This window comes from Sorex fumeus, unplaced genomic scaffold (genome assembly GCF_029834395.1).
Source record: "Sorex fumeus unplaced genomic scaffold, SorFum_2.1 ptg000093l, whole genome shotgun sequence".
Taxonomy (NCBI): Eukaryota; Metazoa; Chordata; class Mammalia; order Eulipotyphla; family Soricidae; genus Sorex; species Sorex fumeus.
In genome coordinates this window covers 10470458-10489860 of record NW_026606150.1, presented here as the reverse complement: position 1 = coordinate 10489860, position 19403 = coordinate 10470458, and the positions used below count along the sequence as shown (strand labels likewise).

General features: G+C 49.8%; 2 protein-coding genes and 1 pseudogene across 2 annotated transcripts; 2 read left to right on the top strand and 1 right to left on the bottom strand.

The window, feature by feature from the left end:
* The first annotated feature begins 7692 nt into the window (after window positions 1-7692).
* Window positions 7693-9256, top strand: LOC130039985 (interferon-induced transmembrane protein 3-like). The gene is made up of 2 exons (XM_056131992.1): window positions 7693-7884; window positions 8955-9256. The coding sequence occupies exons 1-2, from the start codon at window positions 7693-7695 to the stop codon at window positions 9144-9146; spliced, it is 384 nt and encodes a 127-aa protein (XP_055987967.1). The 3' UTR covers window positions 9147-9256.
* Window positions 9257-12826: 3570 nt separating this feature from the next.
* On the bottom strand, window positions 12827-14600 carry LOC130039983 (interferon-induced transmembrane protein 3-like). Its single transcript, XM_056131990.1, is given in 3 exon segments — window positions 12827-13148; window positions 14351-14560; window positions 14562-14600. Coding segments are annotated over 3 exon segments (459 nt in total). The 3' UTR covers window positions 12827-12938.
* A 3239-nt stretch (window positions 14601-17839) lies between these two features.
* On the top strand, window positions 17840-19105 carry LOC130039733 (polypyrimidine tract-binding protein 1-like; annotated as a pseudogene).
* Window positions 19106-19403: the final 298 nt, after the last annotated feature.

Here is a 19403-nt window from a genome sequence, read left to right as displayed (position 1 = left end):
CCCTGAGGTTTGTAGGGTACTTGAAAACAGTACCTGTTAAATCCCTGCTCCTGTCATTTAGATAGATCCCCTGACTGTTCCCTGGAAGAGGGCTTTGGGGTCCCATAGTTGGTTTTTCCTGTCTGCATAAGGGGTAGACCCTATTACAGAGAGGAAAGATTTATCTGGATTTATGCAAACCAACATAGTGCCATGAAACATCAAAAACATACTGAAGGTACAAAAGAAGAGAAAAGCAAGCACTTCATTTTACTCACAGAGATGTAACACACCTGTTTGCTGTGGGTCCTAGTCAGAGAAGCTAAAATCTGTAAAGATAAAGCATACCGTTTAACATGTGTTTTCAATCCCATGTCAAAACCCTTGATTTCCTGCAACTTTTGAAAAATTCAATGATCCTAAGAGCACTGTAACAGGAGTCCAGACAATCCATCCATCATCTTTCTGACTTAAGACACACGTCTATATTCCCAAGAGTCATCCCACAAGTTTAAACTCTTATTTTACTGAATTTAGCACAACATGATCTCCCAAGTTTGGACACTAGTTACCAATCATCTCATTTAACATGACAAAAATACTCTGCAGTACCTTTTCAAAAGCATTACATCAGTTCTATAGATATTTTAAAAGGCTTTAGAGATACTCACAACTAAAGTTCTTACAACATATATTCATTGGGCAAAAGTTCACTTTACATTAGAAATTAACCAAAAGACATCTTAGAATTCTGATTTCTAGGAAAACACAAATGCAAAAAGATTAAACACTCAGATTACCATAGAACAGAAAGCATTTTACACTTGTGTACAAAGTTCTGTGAAGGTCAGGACTAGGTTGATACCTGGAGACAAAACTTTGCTTGAAATAAAGTTATCATAATAATAGCATGCATTTTCACATACAGGACAAGCTGATTAACAATACAGTTATCTCATACTTTCACCAAGGTGCAATGCTATGGCTTCAGACTATCAAGATGACATCTGAGATCACTTATAATTCTTTGCTAAGTACCTCTAGAAATTTTAGTTACCAAAAGTCTCAGAGATCAAATAAAACCACTGGTAGGATAAGTTTTGCAACTAACTTTATAACTCTAGAAACTCATATTTTAAAATAAACATGAACCTGTTTTTATGTACCACATTATTTCAACTCACAAGATATTCTAGGTCAAATATTCTAATCCAATGCAGATACAAATATGTACATTGATATAACGGCATAAAACCTTTGAACCACCAATTAATATAAAACATGGTAAACCCTCTTTGGCTTAATTTCAATTGTTCTTGTCCCTGAGTTATTTCAATCATAAGCTTTCTACACCAGATACTTTTACCAATTCCACAAGAATACAAACATACTTTCAGACACAGAAAAAGCCCTTTAGTTTTTACCAAACTTTGATATTAGCAATAGAAAAAGCACTTGGACAGTGTTTATGGTAACATAAGAAAACTATTTATGAATATGAGGAAACTTTATTTTAGTGGCTTATGTACCTCTGTTGTTTGTAAAACAGCTAAATTCCTCATTACAATTGGCTGAGGCTTGTAAGATAAAACCTTGCATTCTCTGAACTTTATTTCACTTTAGTTTCAGACTCTAGTTCCACAGCTCTCTCTTCTAGATAGTACAGATTCTTAAGTTCAAAAGAATTTCAACTGTTACTAATCATTAATGTTCTTCTAATAAGAAATCTAGATTTAGAATTCTGCTTTCCCTGTAGGCTCAACCTTCTGATAAGAAATCTTCATTTAAACCTTGTCTAACAAGTTCCAAAAACAACTGCATTCCTTCAATCACTGAGTTGCATATCACTGACTTCTCAAGAATTTCTACTTCTGATTTCAACCTGGTACCAGCACTCGAGTGTTCCACACAGACAGACAGACAGACAGACAATGAACTGACTAAAGACCACCACACGTACATGTACACACATCCGCAGCTGATCGATTGATCTGACCCTTCAAAAATGGCAGGGAGAAAACTGATGGACTGACAAAGGAAGGAGCAGTCCACAGGGCAAAGAAGTCCTGTTGGCCCCCGTTTCCCAGCCTGACCACCCAGTCTCCTGTTTGTTAAAAATGGGTCAAGAAAGTGCTTTTGTTGATATCAACGGGCAAAATAAACTATGACAAAGCAGTTGAAACCTAAGGTTGTCAGATGTTACCATATTTTGATCAAGGCTAGTTCTGAGGCAGGGAACTGGTATCTTCTTATCAGACATGGGGATAGGCTGCATTAGTGACATACTTCTTTGTTTCTGATATCAAACAATTAATCACATGATCTTACATTTTCCTGACTCCTCTGCTTGCCACATATTCCAATGCTCCCTGCTGACTCTTTCTTCCACAAACTTCTTGCCTGTCTTTTTACCTCTTTTTTCTGCTTCACTTTGCCTAGGGCTAAACCTGCTGACTACCTCCATTAGCATTTGAATTGACCTCTAGCTGATTCTGCTTGGGAAAAGGGATTTCTACCTAGAAATTGATCTGCCTTAGTTTTCCCAGGATCTTCTCACTAGTGGGCTTTCCTATCAGGGTGCTCATACACACACACACTCACACAGAGGTTATCACATTCCTCCCCCTTTCCCCCTAGAGATTTCCAAGGGAGCATACCTCCACAGCAGATTTTCCACAGATTACCTCCTTCCTCGTGGATTCCTTCACTGCTCTGTCCCTTCGTGGTCGCCATCTGATGTCGGTGGCCCCATGGGTGACTTATGTGAAGTGGGGAGGAGAAACAGTCACTTTCTCCCCACCCGCCTCTGTCTCCCGGGACCCTGGGTAGGCTAGGACCGGTAAAGTCTGCAGTGAGCACCTGCTCGGCACGGGCCTAAGCCCCGCCAGTCCCACAAGGTGGCCGTCAAGCCACACCTGAGGTCCGCTTGATCTTCTCGGCACGGGAGTTAATCCCCGCCACCCGATTGCTCGGGGAGCCACGGACTCAAGTTGGGGCGAGAATTCGCTCTTTGCAGGAAAGGAGAGACCAGTCCCAAGCCTTACCTGAGGTCTCTGGGGTTCTTGTCTCGCTCGCAGAAAAGAATTTCAGGAGTAGACGAGCAGTGAAGTAACAGGTTTTATTTGGAGGCTTTTGGAGAGGGAGAGAAAGGGATAAGCAGATAAGCGGGGGAATGGAGAGTAAGAGAGAGAGAGTAACGCGTCCAGAGGGAACGCGGGCTTCTCCGAGGGTGGAGAGAGCGCCAAGTGGGCTCTCGAGCTGGTTCTTATAGATCCTTCTGACTCGGAATGTTCTGGAATCTCCTTGGGGCTGGGTCACTGGAGTCAACCGGATTGAAAGGGGGTTTGAGAATCATCTGACTTGGAATGTCCTGGAATCTCCTTGGGGCTGGGTCGCTGGAGTCAACCAGATTGAAAGGGGGGTTCTCAGAAAGGAGGAATTTCATGGGGAGGAGGCCCATATCTTCAGGGTCTGGGGATGGTCTTATCAAGTCCTTATTCTCTGTCTCCACAGGGTGGGTTGGTCCTAAAATTCTTCTTCTATGAGACTTTGTTTCATTGCAGAGAGCCTTTCCCTATCTACCTGCCTACATCAGTTCTACATGGAAAGTATCATGCTAAGTGAAATGAGTCTAAAAGAGAGGGATAGATATAGAAAGACTGCACTCATCTGGGGAATATAAAGTAACAGAATGGGAGATGAGCACCCAAGAATAGTTGAGATAAGTACTAGGAGGTCTTCTCCATGGCTTGGAAGCCAGCAGCACATGCTGGGGGGAAACGCAGCTCAGATAGAGAAGGGAACACCAAGTAAAAGGTGTTTGGAGGACTCACACAGGATGCAAGACGGGCGCTTAAAGTAGACTGTAGACGGAACACGATGGTCATTCAATACCTCTATTGAGGGGCTGGAGCAATAGCACAGCGGGTAGTGCGTTTGCCTTTAACACGGCCAACCCGGGTTCGATTCCCAGCATCCCATATGGTCCCCTGAACACCGCCAGGGGTAATTCCTGAATGCAGAGCCAGGAGTAACCCCTGTGCATCGCTGGGTGTGACCCAAAAAGCACTGTAACACTGTAGCACTATCCTCCTGTTGTTCATCGGTTTGCTCAAGTGGCACCAGTAACGTCTCACAACAAATTGTGAGACTTGTTGTTACTGTTTTTGGCATATCGAATACGTCACAGGGAGCTTGCCAGGCTTTGCCATGCAGGAGGGATACTCTCGGTAGCTGGCCAGGCTCTCCAAGAAAGGCAGAGGAATCAAACCCAGGTAGGCTGCATGCAAGGCAAACACCCTACTCACTGTGCTATCAAGCCAGCCCACACATTACTAACACAGTCACTAAATCTCCTGGTGGTGCTCAGCGGAACCTCTTGTGGTGCCTCTATTACAAACCACAACACCCTGAGGGAAAGAGAGAGCAAAAGGGAATGCCCTCCCATAGAGGTGGGGTGAGGTCGGGGAGATGGGGGTGTGGGAGAGATAACTGGGTTCATTGGTGGTGGAGAATGGGCACTGGTGGAGGAATGGGTACTTGATCATTGTATAACTGAAACTCAAAAACAAAAATATGTAAGTCTACAACTGTACCTCATGGTGTTTCACTAATAAAAAAAAATCTCATCTGAGGGTTCAGCACTGCAGATTACTAGGAGATCACTCAAGAGTGGGATTCCATCCAGGGTGTGTTGCTTTATTCTCTCCTCAGCTAGTAATTTATTTAAACAATCATAGTAAATTTACTTCTTATAATATTTCTAGTCATTTTGTATGAATACAGTAAGAGATATATTAAGCTTAGAGGTTGGTTGTTCCTAGGGACATCTCTCTGTATATCCCTGACTACAATCCTCAAGCCAGGTTAAAGGTAAAGGTAAAGGCCCTCCCGTTGATCGTCGATTTGCTCGAGCGGGCCCAGTAACGTCTCCATTGGAGACTTTGTTGTTACTGTGTCTGGCATATCGAATACTCTCGGTAGCTTGCCGGGCTCTCCGAGAGGGGCGGAGGAATCGAACTCGGGTCGGCCATGTTGGCCGCTTGTAAGGCGAACGCCCTACCGCTGTGCTATCGCTCCAGCCCTCAAGCCAGGTTAGTCTTTCCTAACCCCAACAGGGTTCTTATTCATTTACTTCTTTTTGGGTCATGACAGAGTTTGTCCCATGACTGTACTCTTAACTTACTATACTTCTTATGGCACTTAGCTTGTTCCCTTTTGATGCCAGGGTAGCTTGCAGCTTGCCCTGGGTCCATCCAGTCCCTTCGTTGGGACCCAGCTTTTTAAGTGCTAGGAACTAAGGGCAACTCAGGCTTACGTCAAGTAAATATTGATGCCCAGCAGTAAATATTATTTTGGAGTCAATTAACTCCCATGTTACTAAGCACAGCATGTACTGTCTTCCTGTATCTATACAAAAGGGCATTGCTAAACCATGCAAATGACATAAAGGAAAGAGAAAAGCAATATAGGATTATTAGTGCTTGATGGAATTGGGTGTGCCTCAGGGGCACTGTTGTGGGAGTAGTTCAATAAACTGAAGGTTCCTGTGGGAAGAGCAAGGACAACCCAATTCTATCCAACAGTCTTCACAGGCAGCCCGGGGAGCCGCTGATCAGCCAGGTGGACCCTGGAACTGACGCAGATGATGCTGGAGCAGTGATGGCAGATCTCTGTTAATGATTCCCCAGTTCTTCAATATTTTCAAGAATAAAAATATTGAGTAATAAAGATACTCAGAGGAAAGTAGGAAAATTTATTGGAAAATAGAAGAGAAAGGAAAAGGAACTCCCCATGTAGGGAGGAACTTAGCATAGGACTAAGTTAAAAGGGAGTTTTATGTGTCCCCTTTTAGAGACTCCTTGCATTTCTTATCTGTTTATACCATTTCCAAAAGATGCCAGAAAAATCACAGGAATGTCTAGCTGGTCTAAATCTCTCCAGGCATAATTGCCCATTGTCTTAGTTTCTCTGTCGGTCTAGGCTCCAGGGCAGGGTTTTATGTTCCTGGGAAACCCAGGGAATGCTGAGAGAGAACACTTGAGATGGAATGTGTGTCAGATTGATGGGGGAGAGATAGAGCATGTGGAGAGAGAAAACTCTGGCTTACTCTCACTAGCAAGGGGAAAATGAGACATCCTCTTTCAGGAGGGGGCAGCTGAAGTCAGCATTGGACATGGTCCTCCAAAGTTCATTCTGCAAAGTTCATTCTGCAGGTATTGGGTTGGGAGGAGGGTGTTAACCTACCTTAATCACTTAATCACTTAACTTCCCATTAGTCATCCATTTGCTCGAGCGGGAGCCAGTAACGTCTCCATTTGTCCCTGTCGTGTACTAATGTAGCCCAGTGGCATCTGTTCGCTCCGGGAACATGAAGGGCCTCAAACCGATCGTTCATGATCTTGACGAAGAAGTCTGACCATCTGGTAGGTGGGCGGCCACGCGGTCTTTTGATATCCCGTGGAATCCAGTCGGTAACAGCTCTAGTCCAGCGGTCATCTTTAAATCTCATTACGTGACCAGCCCATCTGATTTTTGACACCTTGGCAAATGAGACAGCGTCCCTGATTTTTGATCATCAACGGATGTCGGAACTCCAGATTCTTTCTCTCATTTGAGTGAAACGTGATATTCCAAGTATAGCTCTTTCAATTCTTCTTTGGGAGACCCGAATAGCGTTCTCATCCTGTTTGCAGAGGACCCAGGTCTCTGAGGCATATGTTAATGCAGGAAGAACAGTGGAATCAAAGAGATGTGCCCAGAGCCGGAGGTTCTTCATTCTCTTAGCTATTTCTTCGGCGTTCTTGAAGGCATTCCAAGCCGCTCTCTTCCTCCTGCGCAGCTCGGGTGCCAGGTCATTTGTCATATTGACTTCTCGACCAAGGTACACATAGCTGTTGCATTCGGAGATGGTCGTTCCGTTGAGAGCGAATGGGGCGTCAGGAACGAGGCTGTTTCTCATAAACATTGTCTTCGTAAGATTCAGCTGTAGTCCTACCTTTCCACACTCACGGTCAAAGTCAGCCAGCATTTGTGCTGCTTGGCTGATGTTTGGTGTTATTAAAACAATGTCATCAGCAAAGCGGAGGTGGTGTAGTTGCCGACCATCTGTCTTCACTCCCATTCCTTCCCATTTCATTTGTCGCATGATGTTCTCGAGGGTGGCACTGAAGAGTTTCGGTGAAATGGTATCACCCTGCCAAACCCCTCTCTTGACATCAATGATTACTTCTTTGCAGAATGGTGAGATCCTGGTAGTGAATCCGCAATACAGCTCACGGAGGATCTTGATGTATTGGGCTTGAATGCCCTGATTGGTTAGGGCTTCAATGACCGCTTCTGTCTCAACAGAATCAAAGGCCTTCTTTAAATCAATGAACGTTAAACAGAGCGGCATCTTGAACTCCCCGAGAGTGAGGAATACAGGAAACCTCCCAGCCCATAATGAAGAAGGGGAAGCTGAGAGAAGCCTCCAGGCTGTGGCCTTTGTGATTCTGTTGCCCTGGGACAACAGGCAAGTTCTTCCCCCCCAGCTGAGTCTGAAGTCCCCAGGGAATAGAGGCCTCCTCTGACAAATGGAAAGTAACTAGGAGAGGAGGGGCCTGGCCCCACCCTCATCCTGCACAGAGCAGCTCAGGTCTGCATCAGAAACCCATTTACCCACCATCAAAGATCTCTTCTCTGTGAAATCTCTTGCTTCCCCCACAAAGAAAGATGATCAAGGAGGAGCACGAGGTGGCCATGCTGGGGGCGCCCCAGCATAGGGGAGCCCCTGTGACCTCCACCGTGATCAACATCCAGCCTGAGGTCCCCCCAGTGGCCGACCACATCGTCTGGTCTCTGTTCAGCACTCTCTTCATGAACTTCTGCTGCCTGGGCTTCATGGCTTTCACCTACTCTGTGAAGGTGTGTGGTGAGTGCGGCCTATCCCTGAAAGTAGGTGGAGACTGTAGATGGTTGGGTCAGAACCTGAGATGTGTGTGTGTGTGTGTGTGTGTGTGTGTGTGAGAGAGAGAGAGAGAGAGAGAGAGAGAGAGAGAGAGAGAGAGAGAGAGATTGCATGAGGAAGTGAGTGGATGAATGTGTATGTTTCTGTGTTTGAGTGACTGAGCGGAAAGGGAGTAGATAAGTTAGTGGATAAGGGAGTGGATAAGGGAGCAGTAAGTGAGTAGATAAGGGAGTGGATAAGTAGGTAAATAAGTGAGTAGATAAGGGAGTGGATAGGGAGTGTGAGTGAGTAGAGACCTGTGTTTGAGTGAGGGAAAGTGTATGAGTGGATATGTCATTGAGTGTGTGTATGAGTGAATGTGTATGTTGGAGTAGTGTGTGAATGAGTGAGTATGTGAATGGGCTTGAATCTCTTCACATGTGTGCATGTGTATTTGTGTGTACATGTGGAATAAACGAACAAGAATGTGACTGAATGTGTATGTCAGCTTGGTTCTTCTTGTAGGTGTGCATACATGTGCATGCATGCTCATATGTGTGTATGAGTGTCTGTATATGTGAGTGAATGAGCAGGGGTTAATGGATGTATGTGTTTGTGTGTGTGTGTGTCTCTGTGTGTGTGTGTGTATGAGTGTCTCTGTGTGTGTGTGAGTGAATGAATTAATGGGGTTAGTGTATGTGTGTGCATGTGTGTGTGCGTGTGTGTGTGTGAGTGTGTGTGTGAGTGTGTGTGTGTGTGAGTGAGTGTTGTGGCAGGGATCTGTCCTGTGAGAGCATGGGTGAGGCTACCTGGACCAGAGCAGAGGGAGGAGAGCCTGGTGCCTCCCAGAATGCCTGAGTGTCTGTGGGGAGGAGGCTGACCAGAGGAGGGCAGCAAGCCCTGTCCTGCTCAGGCTGCAGGGAGTGGGGTGGGGGAGGGGCGCCTTGATGTTCTCAGCTGGAACTGCTGTGGCAGACTGCAGGGGGACTGAGGCAGAGCCCCTGGGTCAGCAGGAGCTGCTACAGCCCCCTCACCCCCTTCTCCCCAGTCTAGGGACAGGAAGATGGTGGGCGACATGATTGGGGCCCGGAGCTATGCGTCCACGGCCAAGTGCCTGAACATCAGCGCCCTGATCCTGGGCATCCTCCTCAACATTGGAGTCATCGTCGCTGTGGTGTTTGTTGCCATAATATTTTCCGAAATGTACTATCGAAGTGTGCAGAGAGGTGGAGGCTTCTAGAATCTGCCCACCATCTGATGTGCCCCACCTCCCGCTCTGTGGGCTGGGCCTGCCCATGGCCCACCCCCTCATCAGCAGTTTCTGCAGACAGGCCCTCAGCATCGATGTCAATAAAGATTCTCATATGTGACGCTGTGTGGTGGTCCTTGGGGTGCGGGTTCCCTGTATCCCACCTCCCCTGACACTGACCCACCTCCCGGGGCCATGTGCCACTGCCCTGGGGAGCAACCGGGCTCAGGCCTGGCTGGTTTCTGCTGAGAGCAGCATCTGGACCAGGCTCCTGGGGAAGGTTCCTCCTCCCTGGAGCCCTGACAAGTCTCTCTCAGTGAGGCTACAGCCCCTGATCTGGGTTGTCAGGGGGACAGGGGGCTGGGGAGAGGTTTTGGGTCCATGGGGAGCTCTGGGCCAGTGCAGTGAGGGTTTATGTCTGAGGGAGCTGGGCCCACTCTGTTCACACAGTTCACTACACTTCCTACGCTGTCTCCTAATGCCAGATTCTGTCCTGGCAGTGCAGTGGAGCACTTAGTGTGGAGCACAGCTAACCATGCTTGCTCCTGACATAATTGAGGAGAGGAAGTCAGAGCAGAACAGGTTTGGGAGGAGAGGGATGGGTTGAAGATGCTGCGGCAGGCTTATAGCCAGTTGTCATTGTACAAGGAGAGCATTTCTCCCCATGCTGGTCTTCAGGTGAACCCAGGAGGAAGAAGCTCAAATTTGGCCACCTGGCTTCAACAGGAGTGGGTGGGGTATGAGCTGTTCCGAGGTGAAAGTCAAGCTTCTGCTCCTGGCTTCTGGAGGACAGTACGCTTGCCGGACCAGTAGTGGACTTGAGGCTGACTTCTGATAACTGTTTCAATCAGGCCTGATGGCCTGCAGGCCCTTCATGGGAAAAGTGGAGTTGGGACACCCCCTGGTATTTCTTCAGGGACATATCACACACAGAAGTGAGCTCCTTCATGGGAGAGAGATGTGGCTGCCATGGGTCAGCCTGAGTATGTACCCTCACGGGCCTGGGCTCACTTTTAACACTGGGCAGGAAAGGCTCCTGTGACTCCTCAGTGGGACCCCAAGATGGACTGCCTTGTTGGTGTGACAGGGACCGGAAGCTGAGAGCCCATTGCTTGCTCAGAAGAGGGCAGGCATAGCCCTAGGCCCTTTCTATGGGGAGCCTGGAGGGGTAGGGCAGTGACAGGACTGGCCTGCCTGTTCCTCTGGGCGAGTATGAGGCCCAGACACACAATAGCTTCGCTCCATGAAGAGCTGCACCTGTGGAGGGAACAGTTTGAGCTCAACCTGAGGAGGCAGCATCTGTTCAGACACCGGAGCCTCAAATCCCTGCACTGAGTCCCACCCCTGCCTTCCCAGCACAGCCGCCTGCGTCCTGCTGGGCCCTGGAGATGCAGTGGATGATCAAGACAGCAGGGGCTCCTCTGTGCTAAAGAAGTGTGGTGGAGGAAAGAACCCCTTCCTGAGGCCTCAGCGATCATGTACAATGCCCAGGCCTGACTGACAGTGCCCACCGGTGTCCTGGGTCACACCCAGGGGATGGTGCCCACCTTCAGCTGTGAGTGCATTTGAAACCTTGGCACAATTGAGGATGAGCTATATCACAGGTCGAGGCCACCCTCCTGTCCCCACAGAACTGGAGGGAGGGAGGCAGAGGACGCCAACCCCGGCCTTGGAGGGCACAGACCCACTGGGCTACACGCCATGGCAGGCAGGTCCTAGTCCTGCCATGGCTTCTCCCCTGCACCCCAGCAATGGTGGGGAGATGCAGCCCCACTCTCTCCCAGCTACTTCCCATTTCTCAAGTGTATCTTCTCAGGTTCAGTTCCCTTAGATTTTACCATGAGCTGGGAGGAAATACGTCTGCAGGTCTCTAGCAGCAGGAGCAGAGAGTTCACAGTCCAGAGCCCTGTCTCAGGTGACTCTCTGTTCATTATGGGCTGGGAGGTAGTCTTGGGTTAACACCACCTTCCCCCTTCCAACACCCCCAGAATGAGCTAAGGGGGACTATGTCCAATGCTGGCTCAGCTGCCCCACCCCAGTGACCACCTGGCTGTCCAAGGGTCCCATCCAATGCCCAAGGTTCCAGAGTTAGGACATCTCTTGTTGGCACTTTTGAGTTCAGGTGTACAATGTTTTTGGTGGCTGAGAACCCCTCCCCAAAGAGATGGGGGACTTTTTAGGTTGAGATGGTCAAGTGACCTGTTTATTGCAAAGTTGTTAGCATACTTATAGAATATCTGATGGGGGGGAGGGTTGAGGTATAGAACTGCACCTAGGTGTGACTGACCATTTGCAGAGGTAAAGCATTTCAGTGGAGGCAATTCTCTTGGGGGATTAACTCAAGGAAACTGTCTCCCAGGGGCATCTGTATTGCTTTTCTCTTTCCTTTGCTACCCAGTACACACTAAACAATTAGGTTTTACTTCTTAGTAATACTTGCAGTTATTTGGATAAACACACAGTAGGAGATACAGATTCCAAAACTAATTCTCTGGCCTCCAGAGCAAGCAGGACTTTTACCATAAATCTCAGACTAATTCCTCAGGCCAATTCAGCTTGCCCTGTCTCTTAAGTCATAATGGCTTACATCAAGACCATGCTTTATGCTTTCTAGACTGTCCCATTTTGATACCGAGGTAGTTTGGCCACTGGACTCCAGATCCATCCCAGTCCCCATGGTAGGACCTCTCTTTGGGGGTGTAGGAACTATGGCAACCAAAGTCTGAGTCAAGTAACTATGATGGATGCCCAGGAGTAGATGTTTTTTAGAGTCAATCAACTCCCAAATATTAGGAGCATAGTATTAACGGTCTTTCTGTGTTTAACCAAAGAATATTGCTCTAAAGTAAAATATGAAAAGATAATAGGAGAAATAGAAAAGCAAGTAATTCACTACAAATACAAGATCCAGAGTCACCAGAACGTTTACTTTAAAAGCAAGCAAGCCTGACTTGGAGAATTTAGTAGTTAACAATGAGAGGTGAAAGGCAAAGGGAAGGCTAAAGATAAACACGGGGGATTGGGAGTGCTCATAAGAGCACTGTTAGCTCCTCTGGGTAGAAGAAAAGGGCAACTCACTAACGAGGCCGAAAACACTTAGGGTTAATATCCAACAGTCATTGTAGGCAGCTCCCCTGTGGACCATATTTGTGTGAGGGACAAGTCAGCTCTTCCCCTCTGGGTTTCTTGCTCAGGCTCAAGGACACAGAGCATGGGTCTCCCAGTCTGCCGATCACTGGACACTCTGTCCCTTCAGGCCCCTGGCAAACTGTCCCCGAGGCACACAGAGGGCTGGGGTAGAGCCCGGCATAAGCAGACAGTGTAGAAGGCATGGAGCCTCTCTGTGTGACCAGAGAGAGGGCCGCGCTTCCTCAGACATAAACCCTCACTGCACTGGCCCAGAGCTCCCCATGGACCCAAAACCTCTCCCCAGTCCCCTGTCCCCCTGACAACCCAGATCAGGGGCTGTAGCCTCACTGAGAGAGACTTGTCAGGGCTCCAGGGAGGAGGAACCTTCCCCAGGAGCCTGGTCCAGATGCTGCTCTCAGCAGAAACCAGCCAGGCCTGAGCCCAGTTGCTCCCCAGGGCAGTGGCACATGGCCCCGGGAGGTGGATCAGTGTCAGGGGAGGTGGGATACAGGGAACCCGCACCCCAAGACCACCACACAGCGTCACATATGAGAATCTTTATTGACATCGATGCTGAGGGCCTGTCTGCAGAAACTGCTGATGAGGGGGTGGGCCATGGGCAGGCCCAGCCCACAGAGCGGGAGGTGGGGCACATCAGACGGTGGGGAGATTCCAGAAGTCTCCACCTCTCTGCATACTTTGATAGTACATTTTGGAAAATATTTTGACAGTAAACACCACAGCGACGATGACTCCAATGTTGAGGAGGATGCCCAGGATCAGGGCGCTGATGTTCAGGCACTTGGCCGTGGACGCATAGCTCCGGGCCCCAATCATGTCGCCCACCATCTTCCTGTCCCTAGACTGGGGAGAAGGGGGTGAGGGGGCTGTAGCAGCTCCTGCTGACCCAGGGGCTCTGCCTCAGTCCCCCTGCAGTCTGCCACAGCAGTTCCAGCTGAGAACATCAAGGCGCCCCTCCCCCACCCCACTCCCTGCAGCCTGAGCAGGACAGGGCCTGCTGCCCTGCTCTGGTCAGCTTCCTTCCCACAGACACTCAGGCATTCTGGGAGGCACCAGGCTCTCCTCCCTCTGCTCTGGTCCAGGTAGCCTCACCCATGCTCTCACAGGACAGATCCCTGCCACAGCACTCACATATATATGCACACAGATGTGCACACAAATGCACACGCGCGCGCACACATGCACACACACACATGCACATGAACATACATGCATGCATACACACACATGTACGTGCACACACATACACTGAGATGTATATATTCCACCCCTGGCACACTCACACAAACACACACACACGCGCACATGCACATTTTTTTTTATTAGTGAAACACCATGAGGTACAGTTGTAGACTTACAAATTGTTGTGCTTGGGTTTCAATTTACAATGTTCGAGTACCCATCCCTCCACCAGTGCCCATTTTCCACCATCACTGATCCCAGTATCCCTCCCACCCCCTATCCCCCCATCCCATCCTGCCTCTGTGGCAGGGCATTCCTTTTTGTTCTCTCTCTCCTTTTGAGTGCTGCGGTTTGCAAAAGAGGCATTGAGTGGAAATCGTGTTTGGTCTATAGTCTACTTTCAGCATGCATCTCCCATCCTGGGAGGATCTTCCCAACACCCTTTACTTGGTGCTCCCTTCTCTATATGAGCTGCCTTTTCCCCTAGCATATGCGGCTGACCTCCAAGCCATGGAGTGAACCTCCTGGTACTTATCTCAGCTATTCTTGGGATACACGCACATTCTCTCTGGACACTCACATTCTCAGTCACTCACTCGTTCTCTTGCTCTCCCACTCACCCACTCAGTTACTCCCTCTTACTCTCTCTCTCATAAGGGCACTCCTCACTCATGCATCCATCTGCTCACTCATTCACACACACAGGCACTCTCACTCGCATTCTCTTACTCTCACACACTTCCTTTCTTGCTTGCTCTCTTTCTCATGCTCACACTCACTCTCTTATGTTGGGGTTCCCCACCAAGTGCAGAATTTAGGCTCTACATGCTTTTCTGGTGCCCACCCACCCACCCACCACACACCTTCACAGCATATGCGAAAGCCACGAAGCCCAGACAGCAGACATTGAAGTAGAGGGTATTGAACAGGGACCAGACGATGTGGTCCGGCTCCGAGATCTCAGGCTGGATGCTGACCACGGTGGAGGTCACAGGCGCTGAAGGATGGGATGCTCTGACTTCTACTATCTCATACTCGTCCTTATTCATGGTATAGCTTGGGGGGGGCGACGATAGGGGTTCCTGTGAGGAAGGGCCGAGAAGTGTGGCTCATGGTTCCACTGGAAGCAGCAGCTGTGCTTTGCATGGCCAAGTGCTTCTCCTGAGGTCTTGGGAAACCCTCCTCTCCCCCCTTTTCTTTCCTCTTAGTTTCGATTTCTCCAAATGGCTTTTCCTGGAATTTAAGGCTGAAAATTAACTGTGTCCATGGAGACCAATCACAGAGAATCAGGTTTCACTGAGATGAGGGGCATGCCCTGGACAGGGCAGTTTCCTGTCCCAGGCAGTAAGTTCCCTCCTCATGCAGGGGTGAGGGTGGGCCCCAGGAGGATCTGCTGCCTGGGGAAGCCCTTTCCTGTGCAGGCCCCCAGCCCCCACCCCACACTCAGCTGTGGGTGACCTTCTGGTCCATCCCTGTTCCACAGGGCCCAGGGGACTTCCCAGATCAGAAGTCAGGACCCAGTGGTCTGGGCTGCCTGGCTCTAAGAGCAGCCCTGTGTGTCCAGGTTACGGGGGCTTCCTGACACCAGGCGGGTGAGGCCTCTGGCTGCTGCTGCCAGGCTGGGTGGGCAGCCTCTGACCCCCCCAGGTTCCACTCTCTCATAGAGGGCTACAGGAAAGGTGCAGCTGGCAGGGCAGCCTCAGCTGGTCTCTGGCAGCTCAGCTTAGCCCCCCACAGACACAGCGCTCCACCAAACATGGGCACTGCCCTTGCCTCTGCTCTTCCTTTGTATGGGGGAGTGCGTTCAGGCTGAATGCTGAGAGGAGCCACGGGACCTGTGGGCTCAAGGCTGGGCCTTGCTGCCCTGAGGTCTGCTTGGGGCCTCCTGCAGAGTTTGGGGTTCTGCTGCCTCTGCCTCTTCCTTGGGTCATCCGCTGGAAGGCAGCAGGGAGCTCCTCTGGCTCTGTCCATTCCCTGGGCTCCGCAGAACACAGGACCTTCCTGCAGCCCCTTGGGGGGTGGCACCCGCCCCGGGAGCCCCATGTCCTGTGTCCTGCCGAGCCCAAGATGTGGACGGCTGGTGAGGTGCAGGTTCAGGCTGCAGCTTGGGGCACAGCCCCCTGGACAGCCCTGTAGGGGGATGGGGAGGAGCTGCTCAGCAGAAGGGCAGCAGCAGCAGGAGGCCTGAGACTGAGGGGTGGCTGGGTGAGAGCTCAGAGCCCGGAACCTGCCAGCATGTCTGGGGACTCCTGTGACACCCCATCCTGGAGACAAGGAGTGGGGGCAGCTCACCTGTGCTGCTCCTTCCCACTGCAATGAGGAGACACCAGTGCAAAGTGCCTCAGCAACCGCTGGGAGCCTGGTGACCCGAGCTGCTCCTCTCACTCAGCTCGGACTTGGGGCTGTGTTTCCTTCCGTCAGAACTGCTGAAAACAAAAAGTGCTGTTTGTTCTGATGTATTATGTCTTTCTCTGCTCCTTTGGATAACATTGATGTGTGCCTTCTCATTATGTAATGTCATGGCCGTGATGCTAGCAAGAATGATTTACCTTGGCCTTTTGCACTGTGCCCTGCTACCCCTCTACCAGACTCTGGTGACCACTAACCCTCTCTATGTGTTTCTAGAACCAAAGAGTGTGCCCGTCTTCCCACCTAGAATCTGGGTGAAAGCCTTGCCAGGCTTTAGTGACGTCTGAGCTTCTCTGCTTTACATGTTCAGTAATGATCTCCCACATTTTACCCAGTTGAGTTGGATGGACATTTGGATTGGTTCCCTTGTCAGACTCCACGTAGCTACCAAGATCTGTGTCAACACATCATGGGGTCTGCCTCTGAGGGAAACACAGCTCACTGTTAGAGAAACTTCTGGCTGCTTTCCTGGTGGCATCTCTTAAGCAGTGCCCACAGCTCTAGGTTCTGCACAGCCTCCCACAGGCAGTTTATCTTTCAGTCCAGCCAAAGGAACAGCATGTAGTAGTTTGAATATGCATTTCTCTGGTGACTGATAATGAGAGTGTCTTTGCCTGCCTAAAATACAACTGCACTGGATTCCATAGAGAAATGTGAGGTCCTTTGCCCATTATATTTATGCATTTGTGATGTTTATTCTCTATCTTCCCTCTTTAAGATGCAGTTATCTTTCACTATTGTGCTGTGTTTTTGACACAATCTGACCAGAAGTTCTTAGGGCTTACTTCTGGCTCTGCATCCTGGCGGTGCTCATAGGGACCATAGGGATATCTGAGATTGAACCCAGGTCAGCCGTATGCAAGTCAAGAGCCGTACCCACTGTACCCTCTGTTCTGGATCCTATATTTTTCCCCTTCTTTTTGAACCACACTCAGCATGCTCTCGGGTTCTGCTCAGGGATCACTCCAGGAGGAGCTCAGGGGACTCTATGGGGTGCCAGGGTCCAAACCTGGTTTGACCCCATGCAAGGCAAGTAACCCACTTGTTAAAATATTGTTCCAATCCTCTGAGGTTGCCCTTTTTTTTTAAACTATTCCCTGTGTCACATACTAATCTATTGAGTATTTGCGAACATATTTCCTGTCTGTGTCTTGTTATCATATGTAAGAATACTTTTCCAAACCGTGGTAACCAATGCTCCTTTTTTATTGTGGTAAAAGACCCACATTCCTCCCATGTCCATGTCAGAGTCACGCTATGTGAGCTGTCTGCCCACCTGTGAGGTGTCCGCCACCATGTCAGGTACCTTCCTACTGCATTGCACCCTTCTTCAGATTTTCTCCCTGCAAAATGGAGCCACCTGCATCAAACAGTGCCCATTTCTGCTGGGCCCATACCCAGACACTCCTGTTCTGCTTTCTGAAGCTAAGAATTTAGCAATCTCTTCACAATCATGCCCCAGAAAATCAAGTACCCTGGAATCAGCTTATCTAAGGAGGTAAAGGACCTCTACAAAGAAAACTACAAAACGCTACTCCATGAAATAAAAGAGGACATGAGGAAATGGAAACATATCCCCTATTCATGGATAGGAAGAATTAACATTGTCAAAATGGCAATACTTTCCAAGGCACTATACTGATTCAATACGGTCCCTATAAGGATCACTGTCACTGTCCTCCCGTTGTTCATCGATTTGCTTGAGCGGGCCCAGTAACGTCTCCATCGTGAGACTTGTTGTTACTGTGTTTGGCATATTGAATACGTCACGGGTAGCTTGCCAGGATTTGCCGTGAGAGCGAGATACTCTCGGTAGTTTTCCGGGTTCTCCGAGAGGGGTGGAGGAATCGAACCTGGCTTGGCCAGGACAACTGCGCGCAAGGCAAATGCCCTACTGCTGTGATATCGCTCCAGCCGTCCCCCATGGGTCTCCTCTGTGTGAAATGGATGGCATTGTCCCAGATATAACAGTCGGGACCAAGAGGAGATCTGACGAGCTCTTCTCCACCTGAGTCAGTAACGGGCCATTCACCATGAGCAGCAGCTCAGCCTCCGCAGCCAATGGGAACGACAGCAAGAAGTTCAAGGGGGACAACCGGAGCACAGGGGTGCCCTTGCGTGTCATCCACATCCGCAAGCTGCCCAGCGACATCACGGAGGGTGAGGTCATCTCCCTGGGGCTGCCCTTCGGGAAGGTCACCAACCTCCTGATGCTCAAGGGCAAGAACCAGGCCTTCATCGAGATGAACACGGAGGAGGAGGCCAAGACCATGGTGAACTACTACACGTCAGTGACGCCCGTGCTATGCAGCCAGCCCATCTACATCCAGTTCTCCAACCGCAAGGAGCTCAAGACCGACAGCTCCCCCAACCAGGTGCGGGCCCAGGCCACCCTGCAGGCCGTGAACTCGGTCCACCTGGCCCTGGCTGCCTTGGCTGTGGCCGTGGACTCAGGCATGGCCATGGCTGGCCAGAGCCCGGTGCTGTGCATCATTGTGGAGAACCTCTGAACATGTTCCACCAGATCTTCTCTACGTTCAGCACCGTCCTGAAGATCATCACTTTCACCAACCAGTTCCAGGCGCTGCTGCAGTACGTGGACCCCGTGAACGCCCAGCAAGCCAAGCTGTTGCTGGACGGCCAGAACATCTACAGCGCCTGCTGCACGCTGCGCATCGATGTGTCTAAGCTGACCAGTCTCAATGTCAAGTACAACAACGACAAGAGCTGGGACTACACGCAGCCTGACCTGCCTTCCAGGGACACGCAGCCCTCGCTGAACCACACCATGGCCGCCGCCTTTGGTGCGCCGGGCATAATGTCTGCCTCTCCGTATTCAGGAGCTGATTTCCCTCCCACCTTTGCCATCCCTCAAGCCGCAGATCTCTCTGTTCTGAACGTGCATGGGGCCCTGGCCCCTCTGGCCATTCCCTTGGCAGCAGCAGCCACGGCAGCAGGGGGTAGGATCGCCATCCCGGGCCTGGCTGGGGCAGGGAACTTGGTCCTGCTGATCAGCAACCTGAACCCCGAGAGAGTCACACCCCAAAGCCTCTTTATTCTTTTCAGTGTCTACGGAGATGTGCAGAGAGTGAAGGTGCTGTTCAACAAGCAGGAGAACGCACTGGTACAGATGGCTGATGGCAGCCATGAGCCACCTCAATGGGCACAAGGTGCATGGGAAGCCTGTGCGCATCACACTGCCCCTATAAGTATACCCATGAAATTCTTCAAAGAAATGGATCAAGCACTCCTAAAATTCATTTGGAACAATAAACACCCATGAATAGGTAAAGCAGTTCTTGGGAAAAAGACGATGGGAGGCACCACCCTCCCCAACGTCAAACTCTACTACAAAGTGGTAACAATTAAAACAGCATGGTACTGGAACAAAGGGAGAGCTGCAGACCAACGGAAAAGGGTGGAATATCCCTACACACAACCCCAAATGTATAAACATCTAATCTTTGATAAGGGAACAAGAAATGTGAAGTTAACCAAGGAAAGCCT

Bases quoted from the DNA above. Each gene is read 5' to 3' on its own strand.
- LOC130039985 (XM_056131992.1), top strand. From the start codon at position 7,693: ATGATCAAGGAGGAGCACGAGGTGGCCATGCTGGGGGCGCCCCAGCAT. The intron at 7,885-8,954 runs GTGTGTGGTGAG...CCTTCTCCCCAG, and splicing joins CTTTCACCTACTCTGTGAAG to TCTAGGGACAGGAAGATGGT.